We start from the raw sequence: 16391 nt of genomic DNA, 5'->3' as shown, positions 1-16391 counted from the left end.
GGGGTGAAGGGTGAAGAAGACGTTGAGCGGCATAAGATTCCTATGAGAGATAACGGCACATTTGTGCAAGATGATAACATTCCCAGTGGGGGAATGCGTGAGACAAGGTGACTGTGAGAGTAAAGGAGGAATACCTGCGATTGTCTTACGGCAATAACATTAAATTTTAAAGGCGGGGGACAAAGAGCGATAAAAAGGAAACAAAAATCCATGACAACTATTTAGTATACAGAGAGAAAGAGGAATGCGTGGTGCACACAGAGAGAGGGGAATGCGAGGTGCACTGAGAAGAGGAATACGAGATGCACAGAGAGGAAGAGGAATGCGAGGAGCACAGTGAGGAAGAGGAATGCTTGGTGCACTGAGAGGAAGAGGAATGCGAGGAGCAGAGAGGAAGAGGAATGCGAGTACCTCAAAGAGGGAGAGGAATGCGAGAATCACAAAGAGGAAATGGAATGCAGGTGCACTGAGGAGAAGAGGAATGCGAGGTGCACAGAGAGGAAGGGGAATGCGAAGAGCACAGAAAGGAAGAGGAATGCGAGGTGCACTGAGAAGAAGAGGAATGCGTGGTTTAATTGAGAAGAAGAGGAATGCGTGGTACACATAAAGGAAGAGGAATGCGAGAATCACAAGGGGGAAGAGGAATGCGAGAGCACAGTGAGGAAGAAGAATGCGAGGAGCACTGAGTAGAAAAGGATTACTGGTGCACAGTGAGGAAGAGGAATGCGAGGTGCACAGAGAGGAAGAGGAATGCGAGGTGCACAGAGAGGAAGAGGATTGCCTTGTGCACTGAGAAGAAAAGGAATGCGTGGTATACTGAGAAGAAGAGGAATGCGTAGTACACAGGAAGGAAGAGGAATGCGAGAATCACAAGGAGGAAGGGGAATGCGAGAGCACAGAGAGGAAGAAGAATGCGAGAGGTACTGAGGAGAAGAGGAATGCGTGGTGCACAGTGAGGAAGAAGAATGCGAGGTGCACAGAAAGGAAGAGGAATGCGAGATGGAGACAGAGGAAGAGGAATGCGAGGAGCACTGAGAAGAAGAATGCGTTGTGCACAGAGCGGAAGAGGAATGCGAGGAGCACAGAGAGGAAGAGGCTGCAATCCCCGGCAAGTGGTTGGGATCGTGCTGAGGAGGGCGATATGGCAGAACGAGGTCTGCACACTTTCATATTAACCCCTCCGCGCATCGTTTCTCGCTAAATTTTCCAAATTGAGTGAATAATTTGTTTCGCATGTTCCCGTCAGGACTCCGGGGGTCACCGCGGGCTGTCCGGCCTCCTGGGGGTGTCATGTGACATGCGACCTCGCCGCGCTACACCTGGCTGACGGCTCCCAGGTGAGCATTCACCAGTTGTCTCACAGCGAGACGGATCATCTCCCAAAGCACGTCCTGGATGACTCGTTAACTCTCGCTGCCCCGCGACTGTCATAAACAAGCACTAACATCTTTAACACCTGTACGGAGGAACAGAGACGCGCTTTGGAACTAAGTGGTAATAGTGCGAAGTGAGGGCGTTACTGATCGCCCGTCCATTGCGAGAAGTGTAACGGTACCATGGCGAATGGGGTAGAACGCATGGACTTTTCTGACATGCAAAAGTACAACAGTGAAACCAATTTGACAAATGGAAAGAAAAACAAAAGCGGAGGATGTTACGTCAGCACGGCAGTTGGGTTTTTGATGGTGCTGTTGGTCATCGCGATCGCCGTAGGAGTGGGGTTGATTGTTCATTTTGCGGGGGGTCAGAAGACAGTTGTGTGTAGCTGCCCCGCCTCTAACGGGGGACAGCAGGGACAGCAGGGACAACAGGGGAACAAGGGGACGACGACCCCCAGCCCGGATTATGTGAAGACCCAGTGCAAGAAGATGGCCATGGATGGGGACATGGAAATATGTAAGTATCATATTCATAAAATATAGGTATTGATAATTAATAAATAATAATTAATCAGCGGAATTACTGGGTTACGGTGTAAAAGATTTGTCGTCAAAGGAAAATTCCCCAGTGTAATATAAGTAAATTTTGATTAATGTAGGGGCGTGGCGTCCTCGTGGAATATACGTATATATCCCGTACGTCCAACACGCATTGCAAAGAGCAGTTAAAGAAAGTATTGAAGTTCACTTTGTCAAACATATGGACTTGTATGCGTTTTGTTGCACTGGAGGTCTAGGGACTACGGTTACAGATTGTCATACCAGACGCTGCGTGTTGAATGAGGCCCCTCTGGGCCGACAATTGTCGCCTTCTGTACTCACGAATATTCACAATGGTTGTTTAACGTCCTTAGCCATGTTCCGAATAGCATGTACGTCATGTTTTCATTTAAAGCGAACGATCGTGTATAAAGCATGTGTATTGAGCGTAGATGTGCTCAAGCATTGTCAGTGTCAGTTTTGTTTGTAGCGAACTCAAGGGGAAAGATGAAATCATTTCGTTATAACGTAATGATGCTGCCGTATATAGGTCACTGTTACAAATGCTCATGTGTGTCTTCCGAAAATATGTTTCAAAATGTGTTCTTATTTTGACCTGTTTGTTGTTTGACGGGGGCGGTTGGGTAGCCTAGTGGTTAAAGCGTTCCGTCGTCAGGCTGAAGACCCACAATGGTATGATGTGTGAAGCCTTCTAGTGTCCCCCATTGTGATAATGCTGGAATATTGCTAAAAGCGGCATAAAACCATACTCACTCACTCAATTATTGTTTAACGCCACACTCAGCAATATTCCAGCTACATGACGGCTGTCTGTAAATAATTAAGTTTGGACCTGACAATCCTGTGATTGTGAACCTTCCAGCGCCTCACAGGCAGCTTGGATTGTATACTCCCCAGGGAGCTGAGAATGAAAATCACTGATCCATTGACCGGGGTAATAATAGTGTAGCGCTATGAGCATCCACTTGTTGAATGGAATCTGACGCATTATAAATGCACTTTATTATTATTATTATTATTATTAAACAACGTCCCCCAATGCTGAGGTAAGCTTACACACAATCAACCAAGTCACCGAGGCTGACCAGCTTCTGGGTCTCTGTTCTGACCAGCAATACCCACGTTTTGTTTTCTCGTTAAGAATGGAATCATCCTGTTTATTTTAAAAACAGAAATATTAACTGGAAACGACCACAACATTTTGCCGCGGAGTGCTGTTGTGCCATTTCCTACATTCCTGGGTGTCCGCGTGTGTGCTCGTTCCGGGCAACTTCTGTGTGCTTACTGTCAACACCCTTCCAGTCACCAGACCTTGCTCAGCGCTAGCTGTGTTGGTTTGATCTGGCTGGATTTCCTCACGATATCAACCACTGGTTGCACGCGGCCCTGTGTATAACGCGCAGGTCACAAAACACGTGAAGTTCAGAAACGTCGGTCGCGGAAAGTAGTTGGTGGGTACCCGGTAGGATGAGATGGTGATGTTACTGTCAACATTCGAGCGCCTCACAGGCTATTGGAGATCTTTACGTATTTTCTCAGTATTTCACACGAACTTGATGGTTCTTCGAGGGCAACAACAACTAGAACCTGTTGCCCCCGACCCGTCATTCTTTACAACGAAATTGCTTAAGGGATGCATGTATTTTATCTTGTACAATGTACAATATTCCACATGCATGTACATAACCACCTTAGCCTACCTGCGTATACTTACACTTTATGCGTTCGTCCTAAGGCTAATGCTTCTATTTTCTGAATATTTGATTCAATTATCTCTCACCCAATCAGACAAAAATTGAGGTTGTTAGAGCGCGTACTGTGTGAACTTTCACCAGAAGGTGCTTCATGGTTGTAGTTGGGCAACGCACTGCAGGTCACATTTGGATAGTACAATGTGGATGGAGCCACAACCCAGGGCAGCAAGGATTAGGAAGGGGTGCGTGGGGTTGGTTTCAGGTGGTGGGGGTGCGGATACGGGTGGGTTTGTGTTAGGCGGGATGAGTTTGTATGAGGCGGGATGAGTTGGTGTGAGGCCGGGTGAGTTGTTGTGAGGCGGGGTGAGTTGGTGTGAGGCGGGTGAGTTGGTGTGAGGCGGGGTGAGTTGGTGTGAGGCGGGTGAGTTGGTGTGAGGCTGGATGAGTTGGTGTTAGGCGGGGTGAGTTGGTGTTAGGCGGGGTGAGTTGGTGTGAGGCCGGGTGAGTTGTTGTGAGGCGGTGTGAGGTGGTTTGAGGCGGGATGAGTTGGTGTTAGGCGGGGTGAGTTGGTGTTAGGCGGGGTGAGTTGGTGTGAGGCCGGGTGAGTTGTTGTGAGGCGGTGTGAGGTGGTTTGAGGCGGGATGAGTTGGTGTTAGGCGGGGCGAGTTGGTGTGAGGCGGGATGAGTTGGTGTGAGGTGGTGAGTTTGTGTGTGGCGGGGTGAGTTGGTGTGTGGCGGGGTGAGTTGGTGTTAGGCGGGGTGAGTTGGTGTTAGGCGGGGTGAGTTGGTGTGAGGCGGGGTGAGTTGGTGTGAGGTGGGTGAGTTGGTTTGAGGCGGGGTGAGTTGGTGTTAGGCGGGGTGAGTTGGTGTGAGGCGGGGTGAGTTGGTGTGTGGCGGAGTGAGTTGGTGTGAGGAGGAGTGAGTTGGTTTGAGGCGGGGTGAGTTGGTGTGAGGCGGGGTGAGTTGGTGTGTGGCGGAGTGAGTTGGTGTGAGGAGGAGTGAGTTGGTGTGAGGCGGGGTGAGTGGGTGTGAGGCGGGGTGAGTTGGTGTGAGGCGGGGTGAGTTGGTGTGAGGCCGGGTGAGTTGGTGTGAGGTGGGTGAGTTGGTGTGAGGTGGGAGAGTTGGTGTGAGGCGGGGTGAGTTGGTGTGTGGCGGGGTGAGTTGGTGTGAGGCGGGGTGAGTTGGTGTGAGGCAACCTATTCTACCCTCGGGATGAGGTGATGAGTGGGTGGGTTAGTGTGAGGTGGGGGTTTATATTTTCCGCTCTTTTCTTGGTTTGTGTTACACGAAACTTAAGGAATGAAGTATTTTTATCCTAAGCGACCTGATGAAAGGTGCATTGCATTATCGCTCATTGCAACCACACCCCTGATGTCACTTGAAAGTAAGACAGACAGCTTGTTATATCAAGTGGTTCAGGACACAGGTGTAGACGTCAGCACCACGTCAACACGTGGTGAAAGTAACAGGATATATAAGTTTTTTCATAGTTATTACGTACGTGTGCTTGGAGTGAGTGAGTGAGTGAGTTGGGTTTCACAGGTCGCCCCGATTATGTTTCTAGGTTTGTCAGCACCATACCCGTGCTCATGGGTTTCACCGAAGTGGTAAACGTCTGAGACCTGCATCACTTCGGGCTGTCCTCCCACATTAAGTTGACACGCCGTGATATTACTTATATACTGTTCAAAGCGGCGTTAAACTATGTTCACTCGCTCATTTATTTGACTTATTTTAAGTATATATACCTTTGCGGCATGTCGTAAAAAAGCGTGATATTTTTACCTATCTCAACTATAAACTTATGCCAACAAGTGAATGCCCTATCGCCTGGTTATAGCCATAAGACAGTAGACATAAAAGTCATCAATAATTTCCAAAAATGCCGAAAATGAAATCCAAGTTCTTTTTCGGGTTGTCGTAAAGGGGAATCGCGGTTACGAAATGGCACTTATCAGAGACCATATATCGGTATATGGTCTCTGCACATATGTTTCAGATTTACGATCAGACATTACCGAAACGGATCTTCAACTACAAACACTGCGACTCTAACGAGGTGTTGAGATTCACGGCTCGATGCATACAATCTGCAGTAGCCAGAGTTTCCCCAACGACGAAGACAGCCCGCTTTGATCGTCCGCTCAGGCGGCGGATTTACTCCTGTTAATAACACATAGTAGCAGATCTGCACGCGGTTAACATCAGTTCCTGTTAACGTGGGGAATATGTTTACACCAACCACGTGTGCCTCCTTTGACGTCATGTGGAAGACATGGGGAAGTACAGCAATTTGGAACGGGTCAAATATATATAGGCACTGAGTCGGAATAAATTGACCTTAAGTAAATACGTTTAATTAGCAGTGAGCTCGTTAGTCGTGCTCTAACGCTAGAATTGCCAATTTGTATATACGAATATGACTGTTTTTGTTTGACGTTTCAAACGGTTATGAGGTAACTGCGGCTTATGCAACCTGTAACCCCACTTCTGTTGAAAATGTGTTCACGGCGTTTATACGTCAGTGTATATTGGGTTAAAGCTAGGTAGCTCCAGTGTCGGTTGTCTACCATGGAGATGTTAGGGTACTCTTTTCAATTTCTTACATGGAGTGTAGTTGCCATGGAGACCGCTAACAGTCCCAGGAAGAGAGTTATCTTGTTTAAAAATATATATTTAAAAATAAAGTTTAAAAATCCAATGGAGACCAAAAGAATGCCTAATTTCAGGGACTTTCAGAGCTGAGCCACTTTAGACTTGCCAAATATTATTAGATTTGAGTTGGATTCGTGTTTTAATTTATTCTTTAGGTCTTTGAGACAGACTAGTTGGCTTTGAAATCATGTAGATGTTTAAGTGTACACTTCTTCAGCAACTCATGCTTGTCGTAAAAGGCGACTAACGGGATCGGGTGGTCAGGCTCGCTGACTTGGTTGATGCATGTCATCGTATCCAAATTGCGTGGATAAATGCTCGTGATGTCAATCACTGGATTGTCTTGTCCAGACTCGATTATTTACAGTTCGCCGTCATATAGCTGGAATATTGCTGAGTGCGGCGTTAAACAACAAACAAAACAAAACTTTTTACCTATCTTTCACCTAAAAATTGGGGATGTGGGTGTGACGCGTTGCACGTGGAGTTCATGTTCCACGTCATATCGTCACCTCTGCATTTGGAATTATGCATATCTGCGGGGTCAATTGTCAGATTATGATGTAGAGGGAGAGGCTCATTATTTTTAAGGAATGGAGAATCGAGAATTACGAGGATATCTCCCTACTTCAACATATCCCTACAAAACATTCTCTTGTGCGAAATATTTGAAAAATATACCAGAACTCTTTGTAGAGTGTATTTATGCTGCGTGAGTCGCCCCTGCGTGATGCACGAGGAATACGTTTTCTGCCGCTGTTGCACGTGCACAAAGCTCCGTCGCCAGCTGATATTTACAATGCACGGTACAAGTCTCTTTTCATGACAATCCGCCATATACGATTCAAATTCACGTCTTTTCGTTATTCACAGGTGGCAACTAAGTCTCTTTGTTAATTCAGACCGATTCCTTGCAAGCTCAGTCAATAGTGTTCACAACAGTCGACAACCGGTGACACACTGGAATTGAAGATGGCGCAATTCCGAGGTCACCTTGAACTTCGGTCGTTTTGTTATGACGAGCGTTTGATTGTCGGCTCACAATGAAGTATGAATATCATTGCTTATGCACGGAAGCCGTTTACTTGAAATTTCAAGATAAAGATCTTGAACTTAAGTTGATAATAAGTTAAAATATATTAAAATTTCAACTTATTATCTTGAAATTTAAACTTACTAAGTATCTTGAAATTTCAAGAAAAAGAAAAGAAAAAAGAAATGGCCCTAAAAGGATTCCGTACTTGTTAGAGGGCTTAACCAGATGGTAGGGAATCTTTTCATGATCTTCCTGCCTGATTGTTCACGTTATACGGGTGCCTATTGGTGTTTTGACGTGTATAATAGATTCCGCTCGTGTCAACAGGGTTTGAATTGTGTACGCCATTCAGGCACACACAGATAACCAACTTTAGAAAATAAAGTTTGTCCATGGCTTGTGAAATGTTTCTGTGAAGCTCAGTATTTCATAGTGAGACAGATCCGTGAAGATTCCGGGGTAGAATAGGTCTTAAGCAACCCATGCTTGCCGTAAAAGACGACTGCTTGTCGTAAGAGGCGACTAACGGGATCCTGTGGTCGGGCTCGCTGACTTGGTTGATGCGTCATCGTATCCGAATTGCGCGGATTGATGCTCATGATGTCAATCACTGGATTGTCTGGTCCAGACTCGATTATCTACAGACCGCGTCTTATAACTGGAATATTGCAGAGTGCGGCGTTAAACAACGAACAAACATAGTGGACAAAACTACATCGGCTGTTTGGGGCGAAGGGTAGCCAAGTGGTTAAAGCGTTAGCTCGTCACGCCGTTGGTCCCTGTTCTATTCTCCACATTGTTATAATGTGTGAAGTAGTTTTTTGTGTTGTGTCCCGTGATAGTGAGTGAGTGAGCGAGTTGGGTTTAACGCCGCTTTTAACAGCATTCCAGTTATATCGCGGCGTGTCAGCTTAATGTGGGAGGAAATCCCGAAGTGATCCAGGTCTCGGACATTTACCACTTCGGTGAAACCCACGAGCATGGGTATGGTGCTGACAAACCTAGAAACATAATCGGGGCGAACCGGGATTCGAACCCACAATCATAGGTTTCTGGCGTGCCCAAGGGACGCAACTGTGCACAGCGAATCGCGGCGCCTTAGACGACTGGGCCACCAAAAGACGTTAAAAGATGGTACTTGTTGTTACCCTTCCTAGCGCTCGGCATTAAGGGGCTAAAACAAGGACTGGTTGGCTCGGAGTCAGTATACTGTGTCTGAGTGGGGTATTCATGTTAAACTGCGGCATGGTATCTCAGTGAGCTAGCACTATAAATCGGCATCAGTTCGGACTAGTACAAGCAGCCACACAAACACACACACGTACATGCACGTCGCTATATAAGTGCAATAATCTTGGACGCGACGTTAAACCCCATTTCACCCCATCTCTTCCCGAGTCCTAACCGAGTTAGGCTCGGGAGAGCTCGGCAACCACCTCGGCAAAGTGTGAGAGCTGCTTCACAATGAATGGCGTCTTCACGGTTGGTTTTAAACGAGAATATGTGAGGTTCAGTCATCTGAACGTGCTCGACAGCTAAGCCGCACCGCCAGTTTCAGAAAACGTTGCATAGTGGGTTTCGCTTGACACGGGAATCTAGAGCTCGTTGAGTTTGTCAACATATTCACAATTAAGCGTTTAGGGCTGTGACGTAACGTAGCGCTCCCACGGATGTGTCTTGATGGTTTGTGCTGTGTAACGATAAAAACTGAAAACGCAATCGTAAACGTTAGCAACGAGTCAAATTATTATCGTAAAAAATGCGTATAATGTCCATACACATACTTGGCGTAAATTTAAACTTCACTGTTTATCCCAACCGTGCTAAAGTCTCGTAAAATTCGTTTATAAGTAGATCTAACAACGCAACCGAACCAATCAGGGTTTGGTATTTGCAAAACACGAATTACAGTAATGAAACGAATGTAAAACTAGCTGACGCAATGTTTTCCCAGACAGGCGGTATTCGCAGAGAGGTGATTTCGCATTTTGGAATCAACTTGCAGCTTGTAAGCTATTCGCGTGTTCTGTTTTCATTCGTCACCACTCGCCTCTTTCCGTAACCCGCTATTCGGCTTGTCCCGGAATAACACGAGTTGGTCACGAATGGTTCTGTTTTCTGAGTAAGCCAAAAAATACTCCCAGGACTCGTAGAGTTGCTGGTTTGCCAAGGATCTCTGTCGCGGAGATGTTCACATTAAAGAAGAAAAAAGATGTCTATGTATATTTGTAACTATTTATTGTTTATAACTACTCTATTGTAAACGTTTATTGTAAACTATTATTCCTTGTTTTCGCAAGCAATGTTATTATGGTGTCAGGACGAATTCTTGATTCGCTGGGCAAGTGAGCTTAAATACTCGTGGATAAATAAATAAATAGATAAATAAAAAAATAAATAGATAAATAAATAAAAAGATATTAAAATAAATAAATAAATAAATAAATAGATAAAGAAAAAAATAAATAGATAAATAAATAAAAAGATATTAAAATAAATAAATAAATAAATAAATAAATAAATAAATAAATAAATAAAAAGATATTAAAGTAAATAAATAAATATATAAAAATATATTAAAATAAATAAATAAATAAATAATATAGAGCAACTAATGATTGATATTATGAGCAACGTCCCATTGTGTCAGGGTACGACGACATACAATCACCGAGAAGAATCACCCGGTTCCGAAAGTCGCCTCTCATAACCAACATGCCACGTACGACATAAATAAGCAGGCGATTGAGATTATCGGCTACACAAATCACCATGATAGAATTCAAACGTATGTATGCATGTCAGATCGCTGAGGCAAGAAAGAGCATGCGACGACCAGGTTTCTTTGAAGAAAAAATCAAGCTGAGAGCTGGAATGTAGGTCATGTCTCAGCGGTATAATACGATCACCGTTCCTGCTAATTATCCTGCTAATCCTGTGGGTTGGAACCCTGCTGGCCGACTGACGAACGTAGAACCATCGTGGACCAGGGTGTCGTAAGTCTATGTTAAGGTATGGGAGTTACGATCACCTCATCGCTAAGATCGCTTTGTAGGACGGCGGCCAGGTCAGGCGTCAGGCTGAGAAAGTCTGATTGCCAGATCTTTCGCTGGATGATTTTTGTTGAAGTCTCTTCAATGGAGCTGGTAATATTTGCTTTGGTCCAGACAGTGTTTACACTCAAGGTCCAGTGAGGTTAGCTGAAATGGGATTTAACGATGTGTTCAAAATTATTGCACGTATATAGCGACGTCCACGTGTGTGTGCGTGTAAGTGTGTGTGTGTGTGTGTGTGTGTGTGTGTGTGTGTGTGTGTGTGTGTGTGGTGTCTGTGTGTGTGTGTGTGGAGGGTGGGCAGCGTGTACCACCCTCAGACCATATATGATACCGACTATGTGACTACCACCTCTTGTTTTCTCCCTTTTAATGCCGAGCTCCAAACGAACAGTTCCTGCTTCCAGTAACACGAGTAATTTATTTATGATTAAAAAAATAAAAAAATAAAAAAATAATAATCGATAAAAATGGGGGATCCGGTTGCCAGTACCGGTCGTGGGCAACCTGAGCTAGTGAGAGGCGGATCAATTGATCGGGTGGTCAGACTCGTCGACATGTCGTCGTATCACAATTGCGTAAATCGGTGTTCATGATGTCAACCACTGAATACAGGATTATTTACAGACCATGATATAGATGGACAAAAGCTGCGTGGCGTTGAACAAAAACACAAACAGTTAATCAATCAAGTCTAACAAATGATTGACATTTGTCACGTGACAACCAGAAACATCAAGAATGCAGAACCCGTGAGGATCCGGGGTAGATTAGGTCTTCAGCAACCCACCATTGCCGTAAAGGGGGACTATGCTTGTCGTAAGAGGCGACTAACGGGATCGGGTGGTCAGGCTCGCTGACTTGGTTGATGCATATCATTAATCATGATGTCAATGACTGGATTGTCTTGTCCAGACTGGATTACTTACAGACCGCCGTCATGAAGCTGGAATATTTCTGAGTGCGGCAGCAAACAAACATAAACACGTGACTGTCCGTTTTTTTAACTGACATAGTGATTCCAGATGCACGGGTCCGGTGCTGACAAACCAAATTAAGGGGCACATGGTTGTCCTCGTCGTCTAAGAGCAGAGCAGAGTTGTGTCCCTTAGTCGTGCTAGAATCCGATACTCATGGGTTTAAATACCGGATTCGCCCTGATAATCGAAATCGGAAATGTGCATCTAGATCCACAGTGGCAGTCAGCACCGTACCCGTGCATCTAGATCCACAGTGGCATTCAGCACCGTACCCGTGCATCTGGATCCCAGTGTCAGCACCGTACCCGTGCATCTGGATCCCAGTGTTAGCACTGTTCCCGTGCATTTGGATCCACAGTGTCGGCACCGTACCCGTGCATTTGGATCCCAGTGTCAGCACTGTACCCGTTCATCTGGATCCCAGTGTTACCACCGTACCCGTGCATCTGGATCCCAGTGTTACCACCGTACCCGTGCATCTGCATCCACAGTGTCAGTCAGCACCGTACCCGTGCATCTGGATCCCAGTGTTAGCACTGTACCCGTGCATTTGGATCCACAGTGTCGGCACCGTACCCGTGCATCTGGATCCCAGTGTCAGCACTGTACCCGTGCATCTGGATCCCAGTGTTACCACCGTACCCGTGCATCTGCATCCACAGTGTCAGTCAGCACCGTACCCGTGCATCTAGATCCACAGCGTCAGTCATCGCCGTACCCGTGCATCTAGATCCACAGTGTTAGCACCGTACCCGTGCATCTAGATCCACAGTGTCATCACCGTACCCGTGCATCTAGATCCACAGTGTTAGCACCGTACCCGTGCATCTAGATCCACAGTGTTTGCACCGTACCCGTGCATCTAGATCCACAGTGTCATCACCGTACCCGTGCATCTAGATCCACAGTGTTAGCACCGTACCCGTGCATCTAGATCCACAGTGTCATCACCGTACCCGTGCATCTAGATCCACAGTGTTAGCACCGTACCCGTGCATCTAGATCCACAGTGTTAGCACCGTACCCGTGCATCTAGATCCACAGTGTTAGCACCGTACCCGTGCATCTGGATCCACAGTGTCTGTCAGCACCGTACCCGTGCATCTAGATCCACAGTGTTAGCACCGTACCCGTGCATCTAGATCCACAGTGTTAGAACCGTACCCGTGCATCTGGATCCACAGTGTCTGTCAGCACCGTTCCCGTGTGTCAGGTCATTGTACACGAAACGTTTACAACGCGGTTATGTTGCATTTATTATAGCGAATAGCGTCTTGAAAGCCGGAAAGTAGGCCAACCAACAACGTCTGTCAAACTGCTGCGTTCATTATTTCATTCTGCACGGATTCATCATTCATGCAGCATGTATTATCATAAAAGGAAACAGTGTCGACATGTTTACTGTTGGTTTGTCCTGGACGTGGCAGTTAAACGTCGTCCCGACATCGGGAGATGTTAATGTCGACATTAAGAGCAAGCCTTTAGGTATCCTTGTCAAAATGTGCTAGTAACATGTTTTAATGTCAGAAAACAAGTTATTCAGCAACACCGCGTCCACTTTCTGTACTTCCTGGAAAGGGCTCCCAGCTCTTGTAAACTTTTAAATATCACCGTGTTTTTTAAATAGGACATTCTACTGCAGTCTTTGTGAATGAAGTCTCGTTATCTCGAAGTCTCGTTATCTCGAAGCCTGCCATGTCGTCGGAATATGTCATGGTGTCCGTCGTTCCACGAGATCGGAAATCCGATTATGGCGTGTTACTTGTAGTAAGAGTAAAGCGGTAGTCAGATAGTGTGGAATCATTCGCCGTTCGAGTTAACGGGGATCCGAGGATGTCGTGTTATCCGTCGTTGAATCGCAGATTTTATGTCTAGTTATTCGTTATTCGAGGAGAACGGGGGTCTCATTATGCGGAATCATCCCTTGTTAGAGTAAATCGACGAGTATAAGACGGTTGCAATCCTAAAAACAATAATGATGATAAAAATACACCCGTGAAGATCCGGGGTAGAATAGGTCTTCAGCAACCCATACTTGCCGTAATAGCCGACTATGTTTGTCGTAAGAGGCAACAAACGGGATCGGGTCAGGCTCGCTGACTTGGTTGTTGCATGTCATCGTATCCCACTTGCGTAGATCGATGCTCATGATGTCAATCGCTGGATTGTCTTGTCCAGACTCGATTATTTACAGACAACGGTCATAAAGTTGGAATATTGCTGAGTGCGGCGTTAAACAACAAACAAACACTGCGTGTCAACTTGATGTGGGAGGAAAACCCGAGGTGATGCTGACTTCCGTTTCACAAAGCAGTTGTAAGTCCTATGTATGTGCATGTAAAACTGGCGTAACTTGAAAAATACTGAACCAAGGGCGTTTCACAAAACTAGTGTAATATTAAGTCCTTGTAAAATTGGAAACCTGGGGCTGACGACCACAATCACCGATGAGGTCGATTCACGCTCAGTCATCGGATCCTGGCACGATAAAGAGAGGCGGCACTTTGAAATGTTGCGCATGCGCGAATACTAATAATTTTTGCATTTTGTGATTTTGCAAATGATGTTCCTTTTTACATGGTGTGTGTGTGTGGGGGGGGGGGGGGGGGGGGGGGGCGGGAGTGGGTGGGTGTAGAATAGGTCTTCAGCAGCCCATGCTTATCGTAAGAGGCGACTCGGTTGATGCATGTCATCGTGTTCCATTTGGGTGGATCGATGCTCGTGATATCAATCACTTGATTGTCTGGTCCAGAATGTATTAGTAACAGACAGGTGTCTATATATAGAGTTCGGTGTTAAGCAACAAACAAACAAACATAATCTTTCATTGGCAGCTGATGGTGCATAAAACAATACTCACTTACTCAATTAAATGTGGTATATGCCACCAGCAGTGTTTCTTTAAAACGCACACATGTTGTGAAACTTACATATTCGAGAAGGTATCTGGCACATGAATTCACAGTGGATTGTCCTTGAACACAACTCCAATTTCACGTAGTTTTTCTCCGGCAACTTTCTTCACTTGAAGAACATTTGCTATGCCAGTGTGTTTTTCATGTGTAATGCTAGAAGCCATAGACGTGCATATTTGGTAAGTGAAACACTTGGAAATATTCACTGACGAAAGGTCAACGTGTTGTCAAAAATGTCGCCTTACAAAACAAAGACGGTGCCCGGGTTTCAAAGGAGATGGTTGGGCGGGACAGGTATTATTATCAAAGGTCACGGAGTTGCTGAGAGTGGCGAGCGTTTATTGGTCTGTTTAGTCAACGCTAGGGGTCGTGACCTCAGATCTCCTCACAGTGCAATGTCAATTTGTATGTGAATTCCTCACACCGCGTGTGTGTTTTGGGAGGAAGGGCTATTTGATGTGTTTTATACGTGTATATCGTATGTTTTGACACATGTAAAAAATGATCGACTGATTGACTGCACTGACTGGCCGTAGGGGAAGCAACATTTGGTTGACCTTTTTGATGAAATAAATTCAATATAGGTAATAGGGGAGGGAAGAGCGGGAGTGAGTATGGTTTTAAGCAAACCTTATGAACATACAAACAATATCATGGCGAGGGACACGAAAGCTAACCATTAAAGCTGACCATTTGGCATAAGTAGACACTCAGGGCTGACATTATTAGCCATTACCCAATGGAGGAGACGATAAGGGACGTCTCGGGGTGGGTACACACGACATAAGTAGCAGGCTTAGTACCGTAGGACGTAAGATGGCCTCACAAGCCCACACCTGTGTTAGGAACACGTTAAGCCAAGGTCAAGGTCATATTTTCTTATGAAGTGAAAGCTCGAGTACATCTGAAACTGATACCACGAGCGAAATGTGCAGATGGGTTGTGTGTTTGAGATTGTTATATGTGACATGCCATAAACAGTGAAATCCCGCTAATCAGAACCCCATTATTCTGGAAACCCCGTTAGTCTGAACTCCATTATGTTGGAAACCCCCTTTAATCTGGACCCCTTTTTTAAAACCCGTTAATCTGGACCCCATTATTCCTTAAACCCCACTAATTTGGTCTCTATTTTTCTGAAACCCCGTTAAGCTGAACCCCGTTATTCTGGAAAACCCGTTAAGCTGGACTCCATTATTCTGGAAACCCCGCTAATCTAGACTTCATTATTCTGGAAACATTGTTAATCTGGACACCATTATTCTGGAAACCCCGTTAATCTGGACTCTATTATTCTGGAAACCCCGTTTATCTGGACAGCTAAGGGCTTTATTGTATTCATGGATACATTTTCTAACGATTTGCTATGAGAGGCGTCATATATTTTCATCAGCATATTTAATTTAAGCTCTGCTCTCAGTAGGTCAATTAAGCGTTCGATTTTGATGGAACGGAAACGCAGGAAGCGATGGATTATCTGTCGCGCACGTATTAATATTGTTCCTATTTTTTATCTTTACAAAACACGTATTGCTATTTCACTGGAAAAGTAATACTTGTTGTTTCCCTGCCTGCATTACGGGGATAAAACAAGGACTGGTCGTCTCGGAGTCAGTATACTGTGTCTGTTGGGGTAACGATGTTAAACTGAGGCATGATATTTCAGTGGGCTAGCACTACAAAACTGTCATTCGTCTGGACTAGTACAAGCAGCCACACACACTTGTGCATGCACGTCACTCTATAAATGGACTGAACGCGACAATGAACCCCTTTTCCCCTCCCTTGTTCATTATATCACTCTCTTCGTTTAATGGCTTATAAACACATCAACTCATCATCAAACTTTAAACATAAGTATGCGAAACAGACATTAAGTCAGCCATTAGGTGTCAAAATCCACCCCCTGCGAACTGCGCAGTTAGGAATATTCCGCACTCAAACAGATGCACATTATCAGTGAGGCATTGTCAAGCAGTGTTTGAGCTGCTGATGCTGGTTTAAACATTACCCCACTTCTGCATCCGAACATAAATAACGGACAGACTTGTCCCATATTGGAGACAGTCGGCGGTTGAGGCCTGCGATGTCTGGTTGTTACCGGAACTCTAGTGAAGA

General features: G+C 45.4%; 1 protein-coding gene across 1 annotated transcript in view; it reads left to right on the top strand.

The window, feature by feature from the left end:
- The first annotated feature begins 1214 nt into the window (after window positions 1-1214).
- The window catches only part of LOC139461192 (aminopeptidase N-like), a 58308-nt gene continuing 43131 nt past the window's right edge, over window positions 1215-16391 (top strand). Inside the window, exon 1 of the mRNA XM_071242786.1 lies at window positions 1215-1896. Within this exon, the coding sequence (XP_071098887.1) occupies window positions 1557-1896 (340 nt within the window). The 5' untranslated portion in view covers window positions 1215-1556. The remainder of the gene's footprint in view (window positions 1897-16391) is intronic.

This window comes from Haliotis cracherodii, unplaced genomic scaffold (assembly GCF_022045235.1).
Source record: "Haliotis cracherodii isolate W230 unplaced genomic scaffold, xgHalCrac1.p SCAF_14, whole genome shotgun sequence".
In the NCBI taxonomy this organism is placed as follows: Eukaryota; Metazoa; Mollusca; class Gastropoda; order Lepetellida; family Haliotidae; genus Haliotis; species Haliotis cracherodii.
Note: the sequence above shows the minus strand (reverse complement) of the source record. Positions and strands in the feature narration are given on the sequence as shown.